The following is a 26,360-nucleotide window of genomic DNA, read 5'->3' as shown; positions in this document are numbered from 1 at the left end:
GGTGTTAAATCACTTGAGCGAGGTGGTTATTCGACCACACAATTTCTGAAGATTACACGGTTACCGAATTTCCTCCTCAATAGATCAATAGCTTGACCAGCTGTGTGGCATGTGGCACCATATTGTTGAAAACGCATATCACTGATGTCAAGTCCATCCAATTTTGACCAATAATAATAACGCTTAAAATGATCAAGAGGCTTAAGTTTCCCTGGGTTAATTTGATCTTGTAAACGTACCTATAAGTCAAAATCTTTACGCAAAATTCGCCACAATGTGATTCCTAATTCCTGTGAACAGCGTGGAATCGACTGATTTGGCTCATTTTGTATTAAATCAATTAGCGGTGGCATATTTTCGGTACTTTATTCACTGGCATAACAACATCCAATAGTGAACACCTCGACTGGAATTTATCTTCTATAGCACCCACAACCTATTTAGTGGGACAATAATTAAGCTGTGCCTCTCTAATCGTTCCATGTGTGTGTGTGACTCCTCATCTTTCTCGTCTGGATTTACAAGCCGTTGCGGTGTGCCTCAGGCCAGTGTTTTGGGTCCACTTCTCTTTACCGTCTTCATTAATTGCATTACTAAGATAATTAAGTGCAACTAGCACTTATATGCAGACGACCTCCAAATTTATACATCTGCAGTTGTGGATGCACTTGCAGTAGCGGTAATGCGGCTTAATAGAGATCTTGTTAGTGTTTTAGACTGGTCTAGACGCCAAAGCTTGTGTTTGAATATAGTAAAGACTCAAGTTATGGCTTTCGGATCAAGACTTTTGCTAACAAAATTTTACTCCATCTATAATACCCATCTAACACTTGATGGTAACATCAACAATTCTCTAAAACAGTTAAAAACTTGGGGGTGATTCAGTCTGTCTGCAGGAGGGTTTATTTCTGTTTCTATTCCCTACGCAAACTTGGTGGTTTCCTTCCACCTATTGTTCGTCGCAACCTCTGTTACTCTTTAATTCTCCCCCATTTGGACTATGTCGATGCCGTGTACCCAGACCTTTGGATTAGTCTCCGTAACAAATTAGAGAGGTTACAAAATAATTGTCTGCGCTTTATTTTATGAAAGTATGACCATGTTATGATGGAGGCCATACACCATAGGGTTTGCATGATGGTTATAGCCTTACATGCATAACCGACAGGCAAACCCTAGCGTGTATGTGATAAAACTGTACAGTTATCGGCGCATGTACATGCAACCAAGCAAATATCAAAATTGATATTTTCTGCCGCTCGGTTACGTTTGCTCGCATGCATAACCAGGCGTGTGTGGTGTCCGGCGAGCTTGCATGTACAGTTCTCAGACTTCTCAGTTTATTGTCTGCGACGGTGGAATGTTCTTCCTGTAGCAAGAAATCTTAATGTTGCTGCTAGTCTCTCATGTGCTGATATTGCATTTCTCATAACAGTATCCTGTCTTTGTATTAACGGAGTGAGAGAGAACTGCTTTCTTGTCAATAACCAACGCTTACACCATTCCGAGCGAGCTCTTCTTCTTTTTCTATTCTGTAGAACAAGTGTTAAGCCAAGTACAACTATCAGATTATCGTCGTCCATTGTTAGTTTGGTATATCGTGCACAGTAGTGTAGATAATTGTCCTACACATACCGTCACGACTGTCTTTAACTGAGAGTTTATGGCAAAACTGTGCATGCAAACCCTAACGTGTATGTGTATAACGTGTACAATATGAAACTCGGTTATACATGCAAGGCTAAAACCATCATGCAAACCCTAAGGTGTATGGCCTCCATAACATCATATCCAAGTACTTTTCTCTCAATCTCCAATTTACCTGCTCACTGCATTTTAGTACTGTGCCTACTAGAGCACTGTCTGATATCTCATGTTTCCCGTTCGTCGTACCGATATATAATAATAATAATAATAGTAATAATAAATGCCTTTATTGGTGACCCTTAATGTATTACAGAATAAATTAAATTAAATTACCCAAAATAAACTAATCCAAAAACTACATCACATTCAAAATTAAATCGTTGAAATTTAAAACTATTCAAAACTAAACTAAACTAAACTAAAATATATATATAATAATAAAATATAATATAATAATAATAAACTATTGCGTGAGAAGTAAACGCTGCCTGTAACGCCGCCGAAATGATGATACACTTAATTTTTTAAATACTGATGGAATGTCATTATATACCTGCTGAACCGTATAGGAAAATGATCGCGTATATAGAGTTAACCTATGTTTCGGTATAACAAGAAGTGATTTCCTCCTAATGTTCACATTATGAACGTCCGTGCGATGCCTAATTCTGCTATGCAAGTAAGATGGCCTTCCGCTGCAGAGCAGTTTGTGTGTTAAACAAACCGTATGTAGTCGCCTCCTGTTAGCCATGTTCAATCAGTTAGCCATAGACAAGGTATGTGAGATCCTATCGTACTTCCTAACCCCATATATGTATCGCAGACATGAGTTTTGAATTAACTGAATTCTCCTCGATGTTGCTACAGTCAAGCAAGGTCCATAAAGTACATCGCAAAAGTTAAAATTTGATAATATTAATCCTTCACATAACATCTTTTTTACATCGCGCGGCAACAAACCGCGAGCAGGATACAGCGCTTTGAGTCCTCCCACAGACTTCCTAATCAGACCGCTGACGTGAGCATCAAATCGCAGAGCAGGATCAAGCACCACTCCCAGACTCTTAGCCTCAGATCTCATCTGGAGCACTGTACTGTTAATGGAAATTTTACCATGGAGGTTATTTGCAATAGCCTCTCTCCTGCCACTAGGCCCGAACAACAAAATTTGAGATTTGCTAGGATTAAGGTTTAAACAATGCTTAAAGGCCCTATCCGTAATTATACGTAGGTCATCATTGACCATGCCAACCACGCTTGAAATATCGTTGGGACTGAAAGTATGATATATTTGAGAGTCATCTGCATATAAATGGTAATTACCAGTTATATTCCGGAAAAGTTGAGATGTATATATGATAAAGAGAAGCGGTCCATTTATACTCCCCTGAGGTACTCCCCTAGAAACCCCCAAAGAACCAGAGCAGCCCGCTGGAAGACTGACATACTGACTCCTATGACTCAAATAATTTTGAAAATATCTTATGGCACCCGGTCCAAGGCCGATATAATGTAACAATGATAATAGCATATTATGATTTATGGTGTCAAATGCCTTACTGAAATCAAGCAAAGTTAACAAAGTACAATTACCCTGGTCAGTGTTCGACAAGATGTCGTCTGTGATGTCAAGTAATGCCGTCTGGCAGCTATATCCCGGCCTAAAGCCTGACTGCTTATCAGGGAGAATACTGTATAAATCTAAATGATAGCGGACCTGTAAATCAACTACTCTCTCAAGTATTTTAGATAGTGTCGGAAGTATAGTTATAGGTCTCAAATCTTTAAAGGACTCCGGGTTGCCAGACTTCACAGATCATTCACTGTACAAGCTATAACTCTGTGGACTAATAATAATAATAATTTACCCACAGAATTGCGTAATGCTCGCAGCTTTTCCGTATTCAAAGCTTCGCTAAGAAATCACCTGTTGTCTCTACAGTCATCTGAGACTGATTTTTGAGGTCATCTGCTTCTTCTCTTTTCCCTATTCAGCTGACAGCTTTACTTGCTCTTTTTCTCATCATTTTTCGCTTAATCCGATTTCGTTCTTTCCTATTCTTTTTCTGTTACTTGACATGTACACTTATTTTTTTCTTGTTTTTGTTTTTCCCATAGTTGCCATATTAATTATTTATCTTAATTCTATACATACATTGCCGGTTGGGTCTTTTTGAAAACATCGCCTCTGGCGATAAATAGATTTTTGGTCAACCTTGTGTTAATGTTATAGATTAATGTATATTTTTCTGTTATTATTGTAAATTTTGATGACAATAAACTGATTATATTATTATAATTATGACCGATGCAAGCCGACTCAGAATTAGTAGTATTTTTTAATAATAAGCAGGAAATCTGTGTTGTTTGATCCCGTAAGCAGTAAAAAAAAACAATATAATTCAGGACTAGGATCTAGGTCAATTAAAACAACTATTTTAACATGCCAATATTTCGATTTAATTTTTAATCTTCCTCAGGGCTTGTTTCTAAGTTCTTGAAACTGGCAAACATTAATACAAAAAAACGTCGAAAACAATAAATTATTATCAAACTTTCACAACAGAAAAATCTATTTTCTTCCAACATGGAAACGGGTAGGTTTCATTTATTGTTTTCGACGTTTTTTTGTATTAATGTTCGCCAGTTTCAAGAACTTAGAAACAAGCCCTGTGGAAGATTAAAAATTTAATCAAAATATTAGCATGTTAAAATAGTTGTTTTAATTGTCCTAGTTCCTAGTCCTGAATAATATTGGTTTTTTCTTGTTTTTTAATAATTTCTAGACTTTGTTCGTTCGTTAACTTTATTATGATAAAGAAACTTAACAATCATTGCCATGCAAATTTCAATAGAAAACCCATCAAAAATCCAAGATCACAAAAAGCTACCACGTCGTCAGAGAAAAATTTCAGGTAAATTAATAATTCAGAACTGTTCTACTATTAATCCTTATGCGAATCCACTAAAAAATTTACATATATTAAAGTCATTCACAACAATATTGTGGTCAACAGTAGGGTAAACAGCGAGTCATAAAATGCCTCTAGAAGCACAATTAAATTAATAGGGGGTGATTTATAACAAACACCAATCTAGCCCATCTGCTCAATTTTAGTCCATTTCTGAACATCGGTTACACAATATTCATTACAAGTTCTAAAATAAATTCCAACACTTCTTCTTTTACTTACAATTAGTCTAATTGGTCTATTCACTTTAAAGCATAGCAAAAGAATCAATAGTACGTTTTTTTTTATTTATATCGAAATACCCAATTTATACTAAAATAATGATATCATTTTCGCACTCCTCTTGTAGCACAACAACACACAATTACTGTGTACTCCAGCCAGTCAAGCTTCTCATTAAATATCACGTTTTCTCTTCACAGCTGTTCATTCTTGCATACAAAATCCTCAACATTCCCAGTAAATCATGCTTTAATTATATTAAGTGTTTGTTAAGTTTTTAGATTGATTGAAAAAAAAATAATTTCCTTTTTTCAACAGCTAATTTATTAAAACCACCCTAACGAAATCGATAGCCCCAAACACAATTAATTTTCATTGTTAGTTAAGCGAACATTTGGTATTCGCAACACACGCTTCCTTATTACTTCCCCTCCCTAAAAACCAGAAACACATTTCATTTCCAACTTGTTGCAACCTCCTTTTACACAATAACGACTGGAGGCTAACAAAAAAAGGGGGACGAGGAAAAACTAACTAAAAGAGTAACAAAGATAGCGCTACCGGCATCCCTGTTCAGGATTTTATTATTGAATCTCTCCAATAACGTAGCAAAACCGTTCATCCCCATCCGAATTTTACACCGATTCGTGTGTGGATGAAAACAACGGTCTCGTTCTATATTCGTGTCCCTTTTGTGTCCGTCGGGCGTCCAGTCCTGGGGGACTAACAACACGCCGATTTGTCCTACGGCCTTGCGAAAATAAGACTACCACGACTGCTACCGTCAAGCTTTTCAACCTCCCTTTTGGAACCAAACCGAAGCTTTCGTGTGTGCGCGCGGGGTGCAATCGATAGGATGACGGGGGACGGCGACGGTGGCGAGACGAGGGCGTAGAACGTTTCCCTTACCGACGCGACGGCTAAATCATACAGTTTGTTCTCGTCCACCGTGTACGTTGCACGCTTTATAACATTTTAAGCTTTAATTGGAATTATGACAATATTAAAAAGTCACCAGCTTGCTTAAATACGACAAGATGAATTTAAAACAGTTACGAAATTTGGGTGTGTTTTAGTTTTCGTGTTTGTTTTTGTGATGTATATTTACGTTTAACATAAGATGCAGGTTGATTGTTTAGTTTAGAAATGGGTAAACTTGTAATACATGCTATGGTAAGGTTTTAAACATTTCTTAACCCGTATATTGAGTAATGTCGGAATTTATTACATTAATCTTCTATACACTGTATATTTATCTTTTATTACACACAGAAGTTTTTATTTGTAAATCTTGAATCAGATGGTAATTTCATTTAGAAATAAATTAAAACAAAAATCCCTGCATCTCAAATACTACATTTTAAGAGGTTTTTTTGTATCATCAAAGGAAATGGATTCTTTTGTATGCTTAAATAAACTCCGACGTTAAATCTAATTAAATTCTTTCGGTTGAGCAGTGATTAACTTAATCGAATTAAGTGAATTCAAGACCCTTCATACTTTGGTCTCCATTTTCTTTACTACAGATTATCAAATATCACAACGTCTATATCTACAGGTGCTTTTAAATTAAGTAGTATTAACGAAACTAAGAGATAAACTTTACATTAATCAAAGCTTGATTATGAATAACATAATATATTCTGCATACAAAATTTTTACATTTTCTAAAGATTTACTTGCTTATAATTATGATTCTTAAGATTACGGCTGCTTGTTTGGAAGCTCAAAGAATAAGAAAAATTGTTTGCACTAAAAAGATGTATATTTTTGTATTAAGCGGTTCTTCTAATTTTAGGTATATTTAGCGCCTACCATTACGTATTTCGTAAAGGGTACTACGAGGGTTGATAAACCAAGTTAGTTGAAAATCGATTGATGTTTTTTTTTATATAGGCTAATAAAGTTGGCAAAATATAATCGTTTTTAACGATTTTGGGGTGACTATATTTAAATTTGTTGCATGACTGAGTTTCCAATACTCCTCCGGTTCGTGTCGTGCCATAATTATGCCTGTATAGCATAAATGAAAAGCATTCATGCAGAACTCAACAAATCCACGACACAATCCTAATACTTACTGAACGGTGAACTCAAATGACTATTGTTTTATTTTGGCCCATAACGTTATAAGAGTTCAAAAGCACTAAAATGCAGACGCAACATAGCATATTATAGTTCCGAGTGCTTTATTGGTAATAGGGTTATTTGAGATTGAACTTTTAATCACGAACACCAATTTCGAAGATGCTTTGACATACAGAAATTTTAGCTGATTTCGAATAGGTTGGCCTATTAAACCCAACTCATTCAACTTGGGGTTGAATTTTCCTTCCTTTCTATGACGGTCCTGTCATCCTTTGTCTCTGCCCCTGCTGTCTGCTATCGCACTTGGTCACATTCTGACCCTCAGCAGTTGTCTTAAGAGTTATCTTTGGTAGTCTTTCTTCTTCCATCTTGCTAAAATGTCCTGACTATTACAGCTTTTGAAGCCTGCTGTACACATAATGTCAATATCGTCTGGATAAGCAGCGAATTGCACACTTTTAGTTGTTAATAAGCTTTCGCACAGTGGGGTATTTTGAAGATCTACGTGGCCAAAAGTATTTTTTCACTTTATCCAACTCTAAAAGTATTTATATAGGCTTTTTATAGTGTTTTAGAAGTTTTTTATTAAATCTGGATAACAAATGGTCTATCCTGCAATATTAAAGTTCACGAGAACTGTCAGTTCTTCATCGCTTGAAAAACGAAACAGTAGACAAATCAAAGTTGTTATGTTAACTACTATAAAAGAATAAATTAAAATAGAAACGCATAAGAAGTTGTTAACTAAATGATGATAATGAAAATAACGACGTGTTAAACGATCTTTCGTGCACAGTCAGATTGTCATTTTCATCTGCAAAATCTTGTTCTTGTGTATAAGGTGCAGCACAAATTAACATTGCTGTCGTTTCTTTTACAAATGGTTTGCTTTTTTTTGGGAGATTTGGTCGCATTGTTGTTATGAACGGGTCTGAAGTTATAATAGTCGATTAATTACTTCGTGCTTACAGGATTCTCTCGAGAATTTTCGAACATAATTTAACCTATAAAATCTAAAATGTTTGTTTCGGACTTCTGATAACTGGCCAATCGGAAGGAACGCGCTTTCTATAACTGCTACTCCGTGAACAAGTATTTTGTGTAATGTAGGAGTTATCGGATGCCACAGGTAAAGTTTAACATAGAGCTCGACAGTTTCCTTCGCGTATGCAATAAAATAATCTGAAGTGACTTTAAATCCACTCGAGATGGTTTCCAGGATTACTTTTAACTTATATATTAAGTTAACATCAACTCCTGTAATTTCTGCTGCTAGCTCATGGCCCGAAAAAAATCTCCTACTCGTGTTGCCATCATTACTGTTACCGAATCCCTGTTTAGGTACATTTACGATCCAGCCCTCTAACTTTATTTACCATTTCTTTACAGGTAACTTGTAAGAAAGATGTAAAATCGATTCAAATAGTCTTATTCGGGCATGTAACACAGAAAGACCAAAACCAAGTGCCTCCGTTTTATCTTATGTTTTTATGTTTAAATCATTAAAATCTTTTGAGGTTAAACCACAGATATAACATCTCATGGTAGAAGTAGTGCCCGTAATAGCATTGCAGACTTTTTCATCTACCATGGCTAGCATCATTGTTTCTTTAACTGAATAACTTTTGTTAAAGGGTGTATCTGTAGAATTTTGTAATAAATCTATTGCATTTTTAACATATTTTATCTCTTCTTTAGTTAAGTCGATGGTTTCTTTACTAAATCTTTTCTTTATAGAGCGACAATAACGGGGTGAGGACGGTTTTGGATTCTGCCAGATGACTTTATTGTTCGTAGAGCAACTAAGTTGAAAGGGTACAAAAGAACTCTGGAATAAGTGCGCATCAGTGTCAGATTCCTTTACAAACTTTTGTTCGTATTGAGATTGTTGCGCCCCATCACATCCCCACTTGCTCAGTAAAACCAAAGAATCCCTCTCGGATTTCTGCAAAGATTGTACTACTTCTTCTAGATGCTTCAGAAGGCGCGTGGCAGTATGATCCATTAAATTTTGAATTTTTATTTCGGCACAAGTTTCGGTAACCTCGTAAGCTTTCTTATCAGGATAACATTCCTGTTTTGCTTTTTGTAGCACGCTATAGCAGGGATATATGTTTTTATTGTAACTTCTTATTACCTCGTACTTACTTCTGGAAAGTTCTGCTTCAACAAAAAGTGATAAGACTTGAGAGGTACTTAATTGTGAGGTTGTCACATTTTCTTTTTCAATAACAGATTTTTTTGTATTTTGTAGCTCGCTTTGGTGAACTGGTGATATTTTTAAACATCAGTGAAGCATCTCTTTTTCCACTGACTCGTAACTTAGACGAGATTGACTTAGAACGTAGATTGACGTAACTTTTCAGTTTTTCTTCTTAAGCTTTTATCTCTTAATTCATCAAACGGCTTTATCGGTCGACCTACTTATTTTGAAATGTTTGCCTTCGGAACGGTAAATGTTCCAGCAAGCCATTCTTAATTTTTTTTTCAAAAAAAGCTTCTCTTTGCCTAATGCTGCAGCCAATCGGATTTAAATCTTGAAAAATTTTGCTTTATTTTTTTCGCCTGCTGGTCCGAGGAGTTTCTCAAAAGATGATTTTCCAAAAAAATCAATTTATCGTTGATATTATTTAAATCCTGACGCTGCATAAGAGTAAATAATACTTTCCTAGTCGTCATTTTGACATTAGCAGTTCCTAAAGAAATCAATCAATAAAGACATAGAACTTACTTTCTATCTCGTATATACAGTGTGTCCCCGGATTGTGTCCCCGTAAGGTATAATTGACGATAAATTTTTGAATTCAAATTCCATCTTTTGCAATTAAAGTCTGGATGATATAAAACGCAATATAACCAAGTTTTACGTCAAATATCCTCAAAGTACCAAAGTTACCAAAGCAAGAAGTTTGTTAACCGCTGTAGGTAAACTGGTCTTTCTGAGCAATGTACAACAAAAATTGATTAAAATAAAATTTTTGTTATGTTAAATTATAGCGATATGCCGAATTTTATTAATTTAGCATATAAAAGAAAAAATGAGTTTTTTCTTGAAAATTTTTTCTAATATTCCGTTTTACAATAAAAACAAATGACCTGAGTGAACTAACAATTATCATTTGATAGCTTAGCTTTAGCCTATTGTCAAATATTAATTGATCATATTTACATTACAACGTAAAATATTTATAGTGCAGTGCTATGGATTGGGGAACATCAGTTACAATGCAGTTTTAAGGCAATTTGAGAAAACATTTGGATTGAAATGGAAAATCTGGAAGAGAGTTGTTAAAATATTTTCGGAAATGAGCAATGTGGAAAATAAAAGGAAGGAAAAAAGCTTTTAGATGAACATGATGCGGGGTCGATTGTTGCAGTAACGAACGCAATGGATTATGGTAAGGTGTCGTATTATAAACCAAAATTTAACCACACTATCGAATTAGGTGATGAAGCAAAACGTTTAGATTATTGTATGTGGCTTGGGTACAACATTTTGAAAGACAGAACTTTTTTAAAAAACATAAAAACATTGCGGCCCACATTCGATCATTTTAATTAGAAATTATTTAAATACGTTATTTCGAAAAAAATGGATTGGTAGATATGATCCGCAACCATAGTCGCCAAGAAGTCCGGATTTATTTATTATGGATTTTTATTTTTGAGGTTATGTAAAACAAAAAGTGTACACTGAAAATTCGAATAACAATTTAGACCATTTAAAACAAAAAAATTGAAACTGCTATTAGAGAAATTCCGTTGGACCATATTAGAAAAAGTTATAAACAATGTCGGAAAAGGGCTGAATTATGTGTTAGTGTTGGTGGTATGATTGAATAAGCTTTTATGTTAATTTAGTTTAGATCGAAAATGTTTTGTTAATCTTATGATTTAAAAATTTGCATTTTGATTTTATATCCTACATTAATAAAATTCGGCATATCGCTATAATTTAACATAATAAACATTTTATCTTAATCAACTTTTGTTGTACATTGCTCAGAAAGGCCACTTTACCTGCAGTTAACAAACTTCTTGCGTTAACTTTGGTACTTTGAGGACATTTGACGTAAAACTTGGTTATATTTCGTTTTATGTCATCCAGACTTTAATTGCAAAAGATGGAATTTGAATTCCAAAATTTATCGTCAATTATACGTCAATAATTATAATTAATAATATTTCAGAATTGAGATATTGCTCTCAAAAATTCAAAATAAAAACTTCAAATCGTTAAAAGATTGCATAGAAAACTATGTTCTACTATTCTACTACATTAATATTCGATAATTCGTGTTTGAATTAGATTGGCGTCAAACACAACTTGTTTTCGAAGTAATTGCACGTTTTTCAAGAAATAAACGCACGTTCTCTTCTTCCAATCTATTACTGTCTGGAATCCCAATTTTTCTCACCGCTCAGTCTTTTAAAAAATCCATTGTACAAATAAAATTACATTACAATAAAATATTTAGATCGGCTGCATGTACTAAGTATATGTTAACAGTTAAGACTTAATCATTTGAAAAATCGCAAGATTTCGCAGACAGAAATATAGGTACCATAATGTATAAAGCCTGAGCAATCTAATGAATGTATAGTCAAAGCCGATTAACGTGGGAAATGTAACTAATCAATTTAAACATTAAAAAAGAAAAATTAAAGTTAAATATTTATACTTTCAAATAAAAAAATTGTATCTAATGGACGCTTATGCAAAAGGTTGAAATAATTATTCAAATTATTTAACCAACTTTGAGATAATAATGGATGTACAGGAACGAAACGAATCGTTGTATGACACTTGTATGTCATTAAACTTGTTATGTCAGATGTTACTTTTTTCGAGATTCAACGTTTTAAAATCGAATTTTGGCCGCTTAGATTGCCGAAATACCCTTATCTGGCGTCCGTTGTGATCTTTATCAATTGTACCGTTGATTCGTAAAATATTCCGTATAGCTTCTTTGTTTCTCTTCCTAAAAGCCTACAGAGTTATAGGCTTGTTTAGAGGCGATAAACACATTGTATACGTCAAACTCATTTCCCACGCTTCAGTTAGAATTTGTTTGACAATGAAAATCTGCTGCATGGTACACCTGCCACGTCTAAATCAGGTAGAAGCATCATCTATACTTCTTTTCCCATCAACAGGGGTAGTTTCTTCCTTTTATATCTTTGCTATGAGTATCAAGTGTTCTCTTATGCGCTTTTCTATTTTTTTGAGCATAGGTTATGTTTTATTAGTGTTAAATTAAGTTATTAAAAAGACCTAACCTTACTCTGATCAGACTCAGTTGATGATTTAATCACAATGGAATTATAAAATAATAAATAATCTGTACATTTCTGTTATCAAAGACCGTCACTTATACTTCAAGCGACCTCATCGAAGTCATCAAATTTGTGGCATTCACATCAGTGTTATCAAGGATAGATTGAAGCCTAATATAGCTTTAATGTTGTTGATTGTATGTGCTATATAGGGTACATTCACTGAGTTTGATGATTAAATTTAATTGAGTTAATTTAATCGAGGGATGCAAATATAAGCAATTGGCCAACGATGCCAATAAGTTATTCGCAATTGCTAAATGAAGTACCAGAGGATTTCCTGAGAATCTCGTAATTTCTCACTAAAATGGATTCAAGACATAGAATTTTTTATCTTATTCTATCAAATTTCCAAATTTTGTTACTGGATAAGCATAGCTTGTTTATCGTTCATGTTAGAACCCGACTTAACCTCAATCAATCCCAATCGATTGATACAAATATACGTGATTTATGCATTTTAGATAGCAACAACTATTCATTTCAAAACTATTTAATTTAGAAGTAAAATGGTAATTCTATTTTTATCTGGTTGCTTAATTTTTATGCAAAAAACAGTCATGTTGACTTTGTTAACTTTTAGACTTGATCGCCGGTTTTGATTGTTTATCAAGGTGGCAAGAACGGGAAAATATTAATAATTTCAAAGAATATTATTATGTTGATGTTGAAGTCGGCATCGTTCACCATTAGGACTACCCAACAAAGAGATGCATTGCTCTCATTCTAAAAAGAACGATACTATGCAATATTTTGTAATTCCAAAGTTCAAGTTTCCATCCAGATGTGAATCTACATTTACTCTGTTTCAAAGTCTAATTCTAATGTAGAGAAATGAATGTAGGTTTTGATATGAATATCAATCGATCTATACATTCATCTTTATTACTACTATTTTAGTAGACTTCCAAGGATTCAATATGAGTTGAGTTACAGATTATAAGGAAAAGCGTATATCAGATGTCGTTCTCTCTATATCGAGTACATATTAAACGAAGAGCGACCTGGGAAAGATCAGAAGTTCTACAACCCAATTCTGAGGGAGCCGAGATTCTGAATACAGTTCCCAGTATGTAACCTCAATCCTAAAGGAACTAGTTTCTTTGTGGGGCGAGTTTTCTATACCGGATCTACAGTTTCCTTTTTAAAAAAGGAAAAACAGTTGGGAGGAGTATTGATATTTGATATATAAACGGAAATTTCATTTGGTTCGTACGAGGAACCCAAAAATTAACTTTTTATGAAGGTGATTTACCAACTGCTGTTCTTTTATGGTGAGAAGTCACGGATTGGAGAAAGCAAACCATTCCTCGTCTTCCTCAGAACAATTCGTTCTATCCTTTTCCCGGCATGTCAAGTTGTTTTCAGGTTAAAAACCTTTATTAGGAGTATTAGTATATTAATAGTAGAATTATTAATGAATTGATTAATAGTATATTATGCTACGTAAGGAGTGTCTTGATTAGAACCTTTTAAAAACCAATTATGACTTGCTGTTCAAATTTGTTTCTTTTTTAATTCAAAAACTTTTAGATAATGAAGTGAATGATGATAAATGCTCTTTATTTTTTTCGTAAATACTCCATCCATTGATGTATTGATCATTAATATCTTGTTTGTGTTTTTAATAGTGGCAGCTGCTATTCTCTTTCTTATTGAGTTTTCACTTTTTCTTATTGTTTTACCTTATTTTCTTATTCACGCTATATAATCTAACAACATCTTGACTAATCTAACAACTTTTAATTACTCTTGTTACATTTTGTAAACGATCCAACATTCTTATTTTGGTTGCTAAAGATAAAACTTTTCTTTTTACGTCTTTCTTGTTTTTAATATCTTTCAACATAATTAACCTATTAAAATATTACTCAAGGCTAAAAAATAATGTTCAATTTTCTGGTAAAAAACAATGTGTAATGCGTGCAACTTCTTGCATATGGGGGAAATTTCGATATCTTTGCTAATGCATAACCTACTGATCTAAATAAACTAACGCACAGTTGAAGGAGATTTATTGAAAACACAACTACACTTTTTACATAGAAATGATTACCACGTTACGACGGTTTATAGGAAAACGATGTCACCGTTCACAATCAAAGAATGAAGAAAGAAATTATCAAGTATAAATACATGTTCAATAAATGTCCATAGCCAATTTATTTCCAACATTTATTTTTATTTGCTTAACTATGTAAAAGCGAAAACGTGTAAAAAAGTACCGTGTAAAACAAGGCATAGGTATTCTCTGACGTAACTATAATGTCGTAATTAAAGAGAAGAAAGACAACGCTAAACTGTTCAATAGTGTCCGAAGCTTTTTGTCTATTTTTTTTTTATTGTCAACTTCTTTGATTCAGCTCCATTGTTTCCATTGAAGTGTTTATTACCCATCTTTCCCTCCTCATTTCGTCAGTGTCCATATGGTTCACTTTCTAAGTTTCTTTTAAAGTAGACATTATTTTTTTACAATATTTATCATCATAGTGATATCTTCTAACTGCTTCACTGATATTCTTTTTACGTCTCACCATTATACTGCATTTATATATACAATAACATGATATTTATAAATATTCTAAAATATCTATGATAGATAACATACGAGGATAAACTTCACACCCTTAAATTATATAAGTAAACCGTCGATATAGCGAACACGCAGGGAGGACAGCAAACCGTTCGTTATAATGAGATGTTCGTATTTGCGATATAACGAACTAATTCGTTATAATGAATGATAAATGGGTAGGCTTTAGAGATAAGTTTACGTAAACATATTAGTATGGACTGTGTAATAAGATTAATATAATAAGTACGTTATATCATAATAAACATTATTTTTTTGAAAATAATCACTTATTTTTTGCCTCGGAATGGGCATTGTTCGTCTTAGGCATTACTCAGTAATTTTATTCAAAGAATCCATGAAATTCAGAAACATTCTCTTCTGAATCAGCAAATCTTGAAATTGTGATGTTAATAACTAATAATAGTAGTGTTACCTTTGGATTGTATAGAGAGCGGCTAAAACTTCTGCTCTTAAAGATGCTATTATATTAACTTCTTCTTCATCGTGTTCTCCGCCTTCTTCTTTTTCATCGGTTTCTTGGTCTATATTCACTACTGCTAAGTCCATGTCTACTGCTTCTGTAGTCGTTATCGCACCATCAACTCTGACGTAATCAATAAAACTAACCTGTATCAGACGAACTGAGAAGATTTGTTGATAATTTTCCCATTCTACATCAGCAAATTCAGGCTATCAATGAGTAAAGCATATAAGTAAAAAGCTACTGACGAGCAACATCACGAATCAACGCTCTTATCGCTTGTAAAATATTCCATTTTGGCTTTTCTTGGTTTGATTCTATTGCCAAAATTGCTGCTCTAACAAGTCGTGCACGATATCGTTTCTTCATAGCCGCAATTATGCCTTGATCAAGAGGTTGCAGTGCACTTGTTGAGTTAGCCGGAAAATAAACAACCTTAAAATTGCGCAAATCAATTCCCATAACGTTATGTGCTGAACAATTGTCCATTGTTAACAACACTTTTCTGTTTAGAGCTGCTATGCTGCATTGAAAACGAAGAAGCCATTCTCGAAATGCTATAGAAGTTACCCAGGGATTTTCTGAGCGGTATGATGGCATGGCAAATGGGAACGATCGAATTTATTTAAACATCTTGGGTTTTTTCATTTTCCTACTATCCATAGTTTTAATTTTTCACTTTCGTCAGCATTGCAGCATAAAACTGCTGTTATTCTATCTTTGCTTTTAGTGCCTCCACAACATTCGTAGTTCATTATAATGAAATTTCGTTATAATGAATAACGAATAATAATTTATATGGCACTTTTTTGTGCCATATAAATTGTGTTAAAGACATTTGTGGCATAATTTTGGTTCGCAATAACGACAGTTTCGTTACATCGGTGTTCGCTATATAGAGGGTTTACTGTACTTATTTTTAATGGCATGTTTTTATCCTCAATACCCGGTGAGTCCGGGTACTGTTAATACTTTGTTTTGTAACACACACAACTTATTTGATACCACTTCATTAACCCAGATTTCATAGGCATATATCACCATGAATTAGCTTTCTATGAATGAAACCGAGTGCATTTCACTCTACTTTTATGAACAAATTTTTGTCGATTTGTATATTCTAGCTATTTATCGAAAGATATAAAATATTTAAGAATCTCTACCACAACCGGTTTCAGCAACTACACCATCATCATGTGTTTACGAGATGTTTATGTTGCACATATCTTTTGAAATAAGCTGTATTACATATTCATTCGTGTTTGCTTAAAATCGTTAAATATCTAATCGATTTTGATCTAAATTTGAATTATATTATTTATTAAAAAAGCTTAAAATCAAACTATCTAAAATTAAAGGTTTCCATTGTCGATAGTATACATAAATGTTTCAGGAAGATTTGCAATTTTAACTTTCTCTTTAAGCCTCATTCTGGTAAATATTCTATTTCTTTTTCCTTTTTGCTTCATACAAGTGTTTGTAAGTTACTAAGTGATTTCCCTTCTTATTTAAAGCATTTTTAGATCTTCTATTGTGGTTTCTTCTGTGTCAATGATTACTCTTCCATCTAATTCTAAATCTAATCTAAATCTCTAACAAGATAAGTTAGCTGTGATTGGTCAATCAAATGTGCTTCTGCACCAGCCATAGTTGGGTTGCCTTGAAATTCCTCTTCAACTTGACGTACTCAAAGATCGATGAATGAGAATGAACAGTCATTTGCATGATTTTTGAGTTCACATCACTGCATTGACACGTATTGTACCAATCAGTCAAATATTGCTTTGATCTTAATTTCAATTTTAAAATAAGCTTTATAACACTTTTCAAGCAATGGAAATATTGGCTTTGTTACACTGTTAGAAGTAACTTTACCATAAACATAATAAAATAGGCTTGAAGAATTTACACAAACACACGGCATTTTATATATTTAACTGTAACGTCAAACACCTGTGTTGTTTACGCAAAGTAAATCATTTAGTCGAACAGATGGGACATCGTCATTTAACATCTTTTGAAGTTAATTAAAGAAATTGAATTGACACAATGAGTTTATGGTAAAATGTTGCTAAATATTTATTGAATCTATTGTTTCTAAGTTTCTATTTATGGTATAAGATGTGATGTCTAAATACAACTACTATTTTCTTTTGCATACTAGATACACATATCATGAATCATTAGTATTGCATTGTGCAATCGGCAATACCATTTTTTAAATCTTATCTTAATCCAATAAAATCCCTGCATACGATCAAGCAATTGGATCCCGTTAGTCGTTGTAGCAAAAATAGTTGTAGGTCATTGGATTAATTTACGAGTATACTGTTTCTTGAAAAATCTTACTTGTCCTGTAGGTTCGATTTAACGTAAGTAGACGATTTTTGTTACAACTCTATAATCGGATCGTGACACTATCTTGCTCAACTGTAAATCCCCGCTATTGTTTTTTTTCATTTCTACTTAACAGGTTGAGATATGATTAGGTCTATAATAATGCTTAATAGAAAGATGTGTTTGACTTGCTGAAATTGTGTTGGCAGGAAGGTTTGTTGATAACAAATTTTTAAGATGTATTATTGAAATAGATAGATAGATAGCCATTTATTGTCACCAACAAAAAGAAACAATTCATATAAACTATTGTACATTTAACACTAAATTAATATTAATATTGTAAACTTAACCTTTCATTTATGATACAATTTAACAAACCAAAATCAAAATTTAATAAATTATGATTTTATCTTCACTCTTGTTTGTTTTGGTGACTTTCGATATTAACCATGGCATTCCCATAATGGGACTGAGTTCGTATGCTCGTGATGTTTAGTCCGTGTAAAGTTATACTTCCTTGTATATTTCCTTCATTCTAGTCCATTCTTGTCGGTCCCAAGCTACCCTGTGCCATGTTACTCCTCCACAACTCATCTTCGCAGCTGGCAGTTGGTCTTCCTTTTCTTCTCTTTTTGTCCATTGGATACCATTCTAAGATTTTCTCGGTCCATCTCTTATCTTTTACTCTTATAATATGATCCGCCCAATTCCATTTCCGGTCCAATACTATTTTTCCAATATCTTCAATGTTTGACTTTTCCCTTATCCATTCTTTTGTGTTTTTATCTTTCTTCGTAATGCCAATCATCCTTCTATGCATTGCCCTTGCTGTTACCCTAACCTTTTCAATCATTTTGTTTGTTAATATCCATGTCTTGCATCCATAAATGACAGGGAGGACACACAACCCACAATTTTTTCTTTTTCTCCATTTCTATATTTGATTTCCATATATTTTTCTATCTGTTAAACATTTGCCATCCCATTGTCATTCTCCGTGTTATTTCTCCTCCTGTGTTTTTAGTTGTAATCTTTTGTCCGAGATATATGAAATGCTCTACTTTGTCGATTTCTCTTTCATTAACAATTATTTTATTTTTTTTGTTCACAATTTATGTATATTGCTTTTGTCTTGCTCATATTTATCTTTAGACCAGTTTGCTTTCCTCTTCACGATATTGTTTCCAGCATTTTTCTTACTTCTGTTTCCTTTTTTCCTATAAATACTATGCCATCAGCAAACTTTAGCCTGTTAAATCATTGGCCATTTATTCTTATTCTCAAGTCTTTCCATTCTTCTTCTACAAACATTGTTTCCAATACTGCATTGAATAGCTTTGCAAAAGTCACATCACCTTGCTTCAATCCATTTTCTAGAGTTATCGTCCTTTTATTATTGTTCATTTCGATGTTTAGTTTTGAGTTTTTATATACAGTGTGTTAATTAATTATTGTACCCGACGTCATCATTACAAGTATGCAACCAATATCACAGTATTGGTATTGCAATATGCAATTTGCAGTATTGGTTGCATACTTGCAATGATGACGTCGGGTACGATAATTAATTAACACACTGTATATAGTTTAATATACGAATGTACTGGTTTGTTTGTGTTCTTACATTGTCAAACGTTTTCTCAAAGTCTACAAATAATAAGATTATTGGGAAGTCATAATCATTCGATTTTTTTTATCAGTTGCTGCACGACTAAAATATTGTAGACAATATTTTAGTTCTTCTTAAATCCTGTTTGATCTTCGGAGGATGGTAGGTGTTGCTCTATTCTCCTTGTGATTATGAACATAAATATTTTATACATCACCGGAAGTAAACTTATTGGTCTGTAATTGTTATTCCCTATCTTCTTTTTTGCATATTAAGGCAAGTTGAGCTACGAGACAGCTATCAGGTATCTTTTTTTGTTTCAAATAGTTATTAAAAATTTCCTTCAATATTATCATTAAATGGTTATTGAAATAGTGATGTTAATAGAATGTAATTTATGCATTAAGAGCATAATTATGGGGTTAAGGCTGCATAATTAAATGCAAATTTAAAACAATGACTTCATATAATTTTAGTATGAATTCCATTTTCATTCACTTTTCCTTTTTAATTATCTATCATTTATGATTCAATGCGGTATTAACAAAATTGCAGTATTTATACCAACAACACTAAACAAATTCATTTATCATTTCAATTCATTCACAAAAATACATTCAATATGTAAAAGTTAGAAGTTAAATTAAAAAACCTAACTTTTACATTTCTTAATCATGTATTTTTTTATTTTACAACATAAACAATACTATTAATTTTGTGAAATCATTGCAATGTGAACCTTTGGAAATAAATGACGTCAGTATTCGTTAAAATTTAAAAACCTTTGTGTATTTATATTTCTATTTAAACATTTCCAGTAACTTATTTGTTTATAAAAATACGTTATTTTTTAACTTTTCGAAACTTTTTGTTAAAACAGTTATTTATTTTCCGTACAATGTGTCGTACCTAAAGCAATTTTGAAACTTCCAGGAAAACCTTTTACCTTTAATTAAGGCTACCTGTTGTGTATACGGAACCTAATTGTTTGAGAGGCTTTAAATTCGTGGAGGTAGAGTACTAAAATGAATTATAAGTTTTCCAGGTACCTACTAAGTAATCTGCTGTAATTTGATTTGTATTATTTCAAGTTTGTATACAATTTTATTTATAATTTATTTACCTTATTCGACAAAAATAGATAAATTTGTTTAGTAATGCGAAATATTTTTAGTATTATTAAAATAGAAAATGATTTAATCATTTATTTAAAAAATTTCGTTATCATTTTCAATGGAAAGCTTACACATAAAACGGGAAACAATCGATTATTGGTAAAACCATAAAATGATTGAAATTTTCATCATTCGCACGAGATCACGTCATCTTTATAAATAACACTCATTTTCTCGTTTCCTGTTTATCTTAGCGTCTTCATCTAAGTACAAGATAATAACCACTCCTTAATACATGCACTTATTTTTGTTTGTTTTTTTTTTAATCTATTAAATTGTGTTAATTTTAAATTCATACTTTTACTTTTCTAGATAGTAAAAATCGTCTTTGTTATTTTAGTGAAAGTTGAATGGGAGTTTTTCATTCTCTTATTTATTTCAGTTCTTTCTTCTTCCAAGAATCTTAAAGAATTGTGAATTTAGAAAGAACTTTTTTAACACAATATGTTCTTTGATGTTAACTCCTCGTATATTTCTTTCTTTTATGTAACCTCTTTTTGTCACCTGTGTAAACGGTTTAAAGTTCTCATAGCAATTTTCAACCAGCGCAAAGTATGTTTCTAGGTTGCGGTAATTTCGTTTACCACTTCAACAACTTACTGCTTCTTGCTGCTCCTGCTGCTACCACTACCGCAGCCTCCGAACTTTCTCACGATTCTACCACTGGCAGTAAAAGTTACCTCTGCGTTCTGTGTCGCTGAGTACCTAGAGGGCAGAGCGAAATGCCATGATAGAAAGTGTAATTTTCCAATAATACATCTTCATTTTTATTGTTATCCACTCTAACTTTTCGTTGTAGCGTTGTATTTTTGCAACATTCATTCGGGTTAATTGAAATTCATAAATAATTGTGTGAAAGTGCAACAAAAACCGCGTAATTATATATGATTATATGTTCAGAGTTTAGAAGTAATATTTAAAACCGACAGGTTTTCCACTATTCGTGTCCTTGTTCTCGCAATTTCTGCACAATTTATTAAAATGCACAACATCAGGTGTGTCAGTTAGTTATGCTGTCACTTACCGGAAGAATAATGTTTTCGTAATCGGGCATATTCGAATATATTAAATAATTCTTAATAAAAAAAGGTTAAATTGGGATTAAATTACTTATCTTAGTTAATTGTTATATCTAATGTTCTTTATATCTCTTATGATTTAACAAATTTGGATCATTTAGAAAAAATAACAAATAGTCCATATTAGTGATGGAACGGATAGTGATTTTGCGAAAAGCCGGATACCGGATATTCGGCATATCTATCCGGCCAAGAAATTTATTTCTCAAGAACTAAAAGTGATTTTTTAAAACGGCGTTTTGCATTAAAAAGAGGATACTTTAATTAATAATTGGTGATATTTCCACAAGGATCCTTCAAGAAATTAATTTTATAGCGAATTTTGAAAATTATCGATGAAAATAGCAACATCGAAAACTTCAAATATTGTTTTCTCAAGAACTAAAAGTTATTTTTCAAAACGTGTTGGTTCATTGAAAAGAGGACACTCTTATTAACGCTTTGGGAAATTTTCATACTCATATTCCAAGAAATGGATTTTATACGAATTTTTAAAATTTAATCGGCGAAAATTGCAAAATTCCAAACAATTTTCGATTATTTCAAAAATTTATTTCTCAAGAACTAAAAGTGATTTTTCAAAACGGCTTGTTGTATTAAGAAGAGGATACTTTAATTAATAATTGGTGATATTTCCACAAGGATCCTTCAAGAAATTAATTATATAGCGAATTTTGAAAATTATCGATGAATATTGCAACATCGAAAATTTTTTCAAAACATCAAATTTTGTTTTCTCAAAAACTAAAAGATATTTTTCAAAACGTGTTGGTTCATTGGAAGGAGGACACTTTTATTAACACTTTGGGAAATTTTCATACTCATATTCCAAGAACTTGATTTTATACGAATTTTTAAAACTCAATAGGCGAATATTAAAAAATCATTTCAAAAATTTATTTCTCAAGAACTGAAAGTGATTTTTCAAAACGGCTTTTTGCATTAAGAAGAGGATACTTTAATTAATAATCGAAAGTGATAACAGCGACAGTTCTGTTAGTAATGAATTTATATACCTAGAGATATAGAGATTTTATATATCGTATTGGGATTGTTACAATGAGGTTGCTAATGACAAACTTGATATAAATAAAGTTGTATTCAATGAAAAAAGTCCTATTGGGGTTGAACTTGATTATAATCTGCAGTGTCCAACACCTAAAAGAGATACTAATTCCTTTCAATGGTGGAGTACTAAGTAATAGATTTTTAAAATCCGGATAGTTACCGGATATCCGTTCCACCACTAGTCCATATGATCAAATTTTTTTGTTCATGACCAATTTTTGTCCATGACCAAACGTGGTCATGAGAGACCCTTTTTGATCCAGCCACGTACAAAAAAGTCAAGAAGATAAAATCTACAGAAATTGCAGCAGAACATAGGTGGAGTTTCAAAACCCATAAACCAGATATTGTCAGTGCCATAAATTCTCCAATGTACCAGTTGGCGAAACTCTTCGCCAAGGTTCTGTCGCCTTTTACAAGTAAAACAAAATCATATATCTGTGATTCTACGCATTTTGCGTTATCAATTAAAAGTATGAGGTAAGAAAGTCCAGAAATTCCTAGACCACAACAACTAGCAAAACACCCCATGATCAAATTTATCATGGAAATGGAAGCTACTAAACAGTTACCTTTTCTGGATGTTTTAGTCACTAGGAAGACAGAACTAGAATCAGTCGGGTTTAACCATCTTGAGAGATACATGGCTAAACCCGAATGTTTCTAGTTCTAGTGTTAATTCTAGTTTTAGTGTTATGCAATGCTAGATTTTTGTGTATTATTATTAAACTAACAGTAGACCTAGAACTAGAAACATTCGGGTTTTGCCGCCTTGAGAGACGCATAGAAACTAGAAATATATATACAGGTGTTTCTAAATTGATGCGAAAGATTTCAAGGGGTGATTTTTCAGTAAAAATTAAGGAGTGTCTGTCATATAACTTTTTATTCAAAACCCCTTCTCCTCCAAGTTATAGCCGTCTAAAGTTAAGGGGAAAAATCTGCAACATTCTGCTGTCTTGACATTTTACAACTAACAAATTATTAGTTTGATCACAAAAAATAAAATAATGCTAAGATCAATTTGACATAACTTCATTTCTTTGAATAATAATAACCAATCTCTGAATTAATTCACTTGAGCCTATGTATTATTTTATTTTTTTGTCATCAAACTAACAATTTTAGGAGACAAATAAGTTACGCATTAAAAAGTTCTGATGCAAAGTATTTTAGGGGTTGATTTTTTATAACATTTTTTGGTTATAAAAATCGTCAAAAAGTGTCATATTATTTTAAAGTGCTATAACTCGGTGGGGAGAGGGTTTTCAACAAAAAGTTATATGAATTATACCCCTTAATTTTTACTAAAAAATCACTCTTTGAAATCTTTCACATCAATTTAGAAACACCTATATAACAGAATGATATAGGCAACTAAATATACAAAAGTGTATAACAAGTTGCCTATATTAACGTTTTAACTTCTTTAAACTTACAACTTTTTTTGTGGGATGAATACACATACCTACATCTATATATATTGTGTTAATATATTAATAATAAAATCAAATAAAATATTATATATCTTATTTGATTTTATTATTTTTCTACAATTCTCTCCAACTTACATCTGTACATATATATACAGACACCATTAAATTTATTTATTATTATAAACAAGAACAAATATTTTAACAGGTGTGATTCACACCTTCAAGGTCACTCACAAAGAATTGCATAATAACAGTTAATCCTACCAACTATAACTGTATCGAACGACAAGGTCATCCTTTCATTATTTATTTTCACGTTTGATATGCCCGGGTATAATTAAATCGCATTTGTATCACGTTTCCCCTTTCCATCAACAATATAAAATCGATAAATCCTTAAAAAAAACGATAATTGCTAGTACAGGGTGGCCAATGGGACCCAAGGAGTAAATGTCGTACAAAACGTGCATAATCTCACGTTTTGTAGAAAGATTATTATGGAACGGAAAGTGCTTTTCTAACTAGTTACCGTTAATTCGATTAACCGAACACGGTTTTACGATGAACTGATTTTTCGCATTGTAATAATGCGGATAAAATAAACTAACGTTATTTCTAACAATGGAAGAAATTTTAATGATGTGTTAGGTTGCAATAATCTTTTGATATTAAGTGAGTGTTTTTGTTTGTTACAGTTTTGGAAAGCGAACCGGGGGCAGTGCAAGAAGACAGAACGAATGTTTCGTGTTAGAGCCATCGGAGATGATCGTTGTAAGTACAACTTGGTTACTTTATTCATTGAAACTCTAAAGTTTCATTTCGAAACCGTTAAGAAGTTTGAGCAGAAAAATAATATGAATTCATGTCAGCCGTCTGTTTACTAAAGTAACCTATATTTTATAAGATGAGAGAAAGTAAATTCCGGTTGATAGAAAATTATAATGATGAGAGAAAGTTTTCGCCTCATTGATCTAACATGAGATCTAATATTATTGTTTTTAATAATAGCCGATCAATTCTTTTCAATAACAATAGAGATGATTTTTAATGTTTTTATTCTTTTATTTAACACAAGCAAGGAATTCTTGTTACGGTTACAACGGTTTTAAATGGACTCTTTATTTAATAGCTAAATTTGTCCATCACATAATGACTAGAAAATTGTATTAGCTTACTTTAATTTGACGTGTGAGGAAAGCAGAAAGTGAAAAGTAAGCAGATAATAAGGTTGCTTTAAGAGTGGTATTGTGTTATTCACTGTATTAAGATTGAGTGTTTTGGGATATTTGGAACCAAAATAGTTGATTTCAATTTACTATCCATATGTCGTTTGCTAAAACCATTTTTGCTGATGCAGCTATGAAACTTTCTTATATTCAGAGATTGTAGCAAGTCAACGAATGGTCTCTTATTTGTAGCCATGTTGGGCAAGTAGGGCAGAAACTTGTTGCTTTCTACCCTCATAAAGTCTTCTCTTAAATCCTAACACTTAGAAAGCTTTGATAGTAATGATACAAAAACTGACAGTTTTAGAATAGGTCGAGTAAAGAAATTATATCATTGAAACGAATTCTTACACAAACTTCCAATTTACAACATAGCAGCAAAACATGCATTCATTAAATTCAAACACTTTCAAAAACAATCTTTTAAGTTAATGATTCAAAAAGCAGATTAATATAGGTTAAGTTTAAGAATTAATTCTTAAATTCACTATCAATGAAACGAGTCCTCATAGAAACTTCAAATATTCAACAAAATAAGAATTAGTTCTATATTCTATATTTAGTTCTATTATATATTGTATAAATTGTTATAAATTACAATTAGTTTTATTTCTTCAAAATGTTTCTTCTTAAATTTTTTTAACGTTGATTTTAAAATTAACTATCTTATAATTTTTACATAGCATTAAGAGGCTAACAACATAAGCTACCATTTCTGGTTGCGCAATATGATTATAATTTTATATCTGGACGTCTACCGTGATTATAAAGGTATATGCAACATTTCAGAAGATGAAGAAATTTATGGGAAGGTTCAGGAAGAGAACTGTGGGAAATTTTATAAATTATGCGAGAGAACTGATTGTGAATAAAGGAGACTTAAAAAAGGTACCTACAACAAGTTTTTTTGACGTAAGAGGAGTTTCATTCAGGGCATCATGACAGATGAAGTTAAAGTCGTCATCTACACTCTAAGAGAAAGAAAAGCTCCGGAAGTAGACCAAATGAATTCAGAATTCTTTAAGCTCCTTAACGATATATTCATTAAATGCTTGACTGACATAATTAATAACATCTACAATACTGGAAACATACCAAATGAATA

The 26,360-nt window shown here is 32.4% G+C and overlaps 1 protein-coding gene across 10 annotated transcripts in view; it reads left to right on the top strand.

Annotated features, from left to right (window-relative positions):
* Window positions 1–26,360, top strand: part of LOC111415419 (PDZ domain-containing guanine nucleotide exchange factor) — a 126,570-nt gene that overhangs the window by 52,915 nt on the left and 47,295 nt on the right. For 9 of the 10 annotated variants that reach the window (XM_023047113.2, XM_023047111.2, XM_071194519.1 and 6 more), the window contains one exon: window positions 24,725–24,800. In XM_023047113.2, coding sequence (XP_022902881.1) covers window positions 24,725–24,800 — 76 coding nt within the window. Of the gene's footprint in view, window positions 1–5,807; window positions 6,015–24,724; window positions 24,801–26,360 lie in introns of those variants that run through there. The other variant, XM_071194522.1, reaches the window with a different exon arrangement.

This window comes from Onthophagus taurus, chromosome 2 (assembly GCF_036711975.1).
Source record: "Onthophagus taurus isolate NC chromosome 2, IU_Otau_3.0, whole genome shotgun sequence".
NCBI lineage: Eukaryota > Metazoa > Arthropoda > Insecta > Coleoptera > Scarabaeidae > Onthophagus > Onthophagus taurus.
Note: the sequence above shows the minus strand (reverse complement) of the source record. Positions and strands in the feature narration are given on the sequence as shown.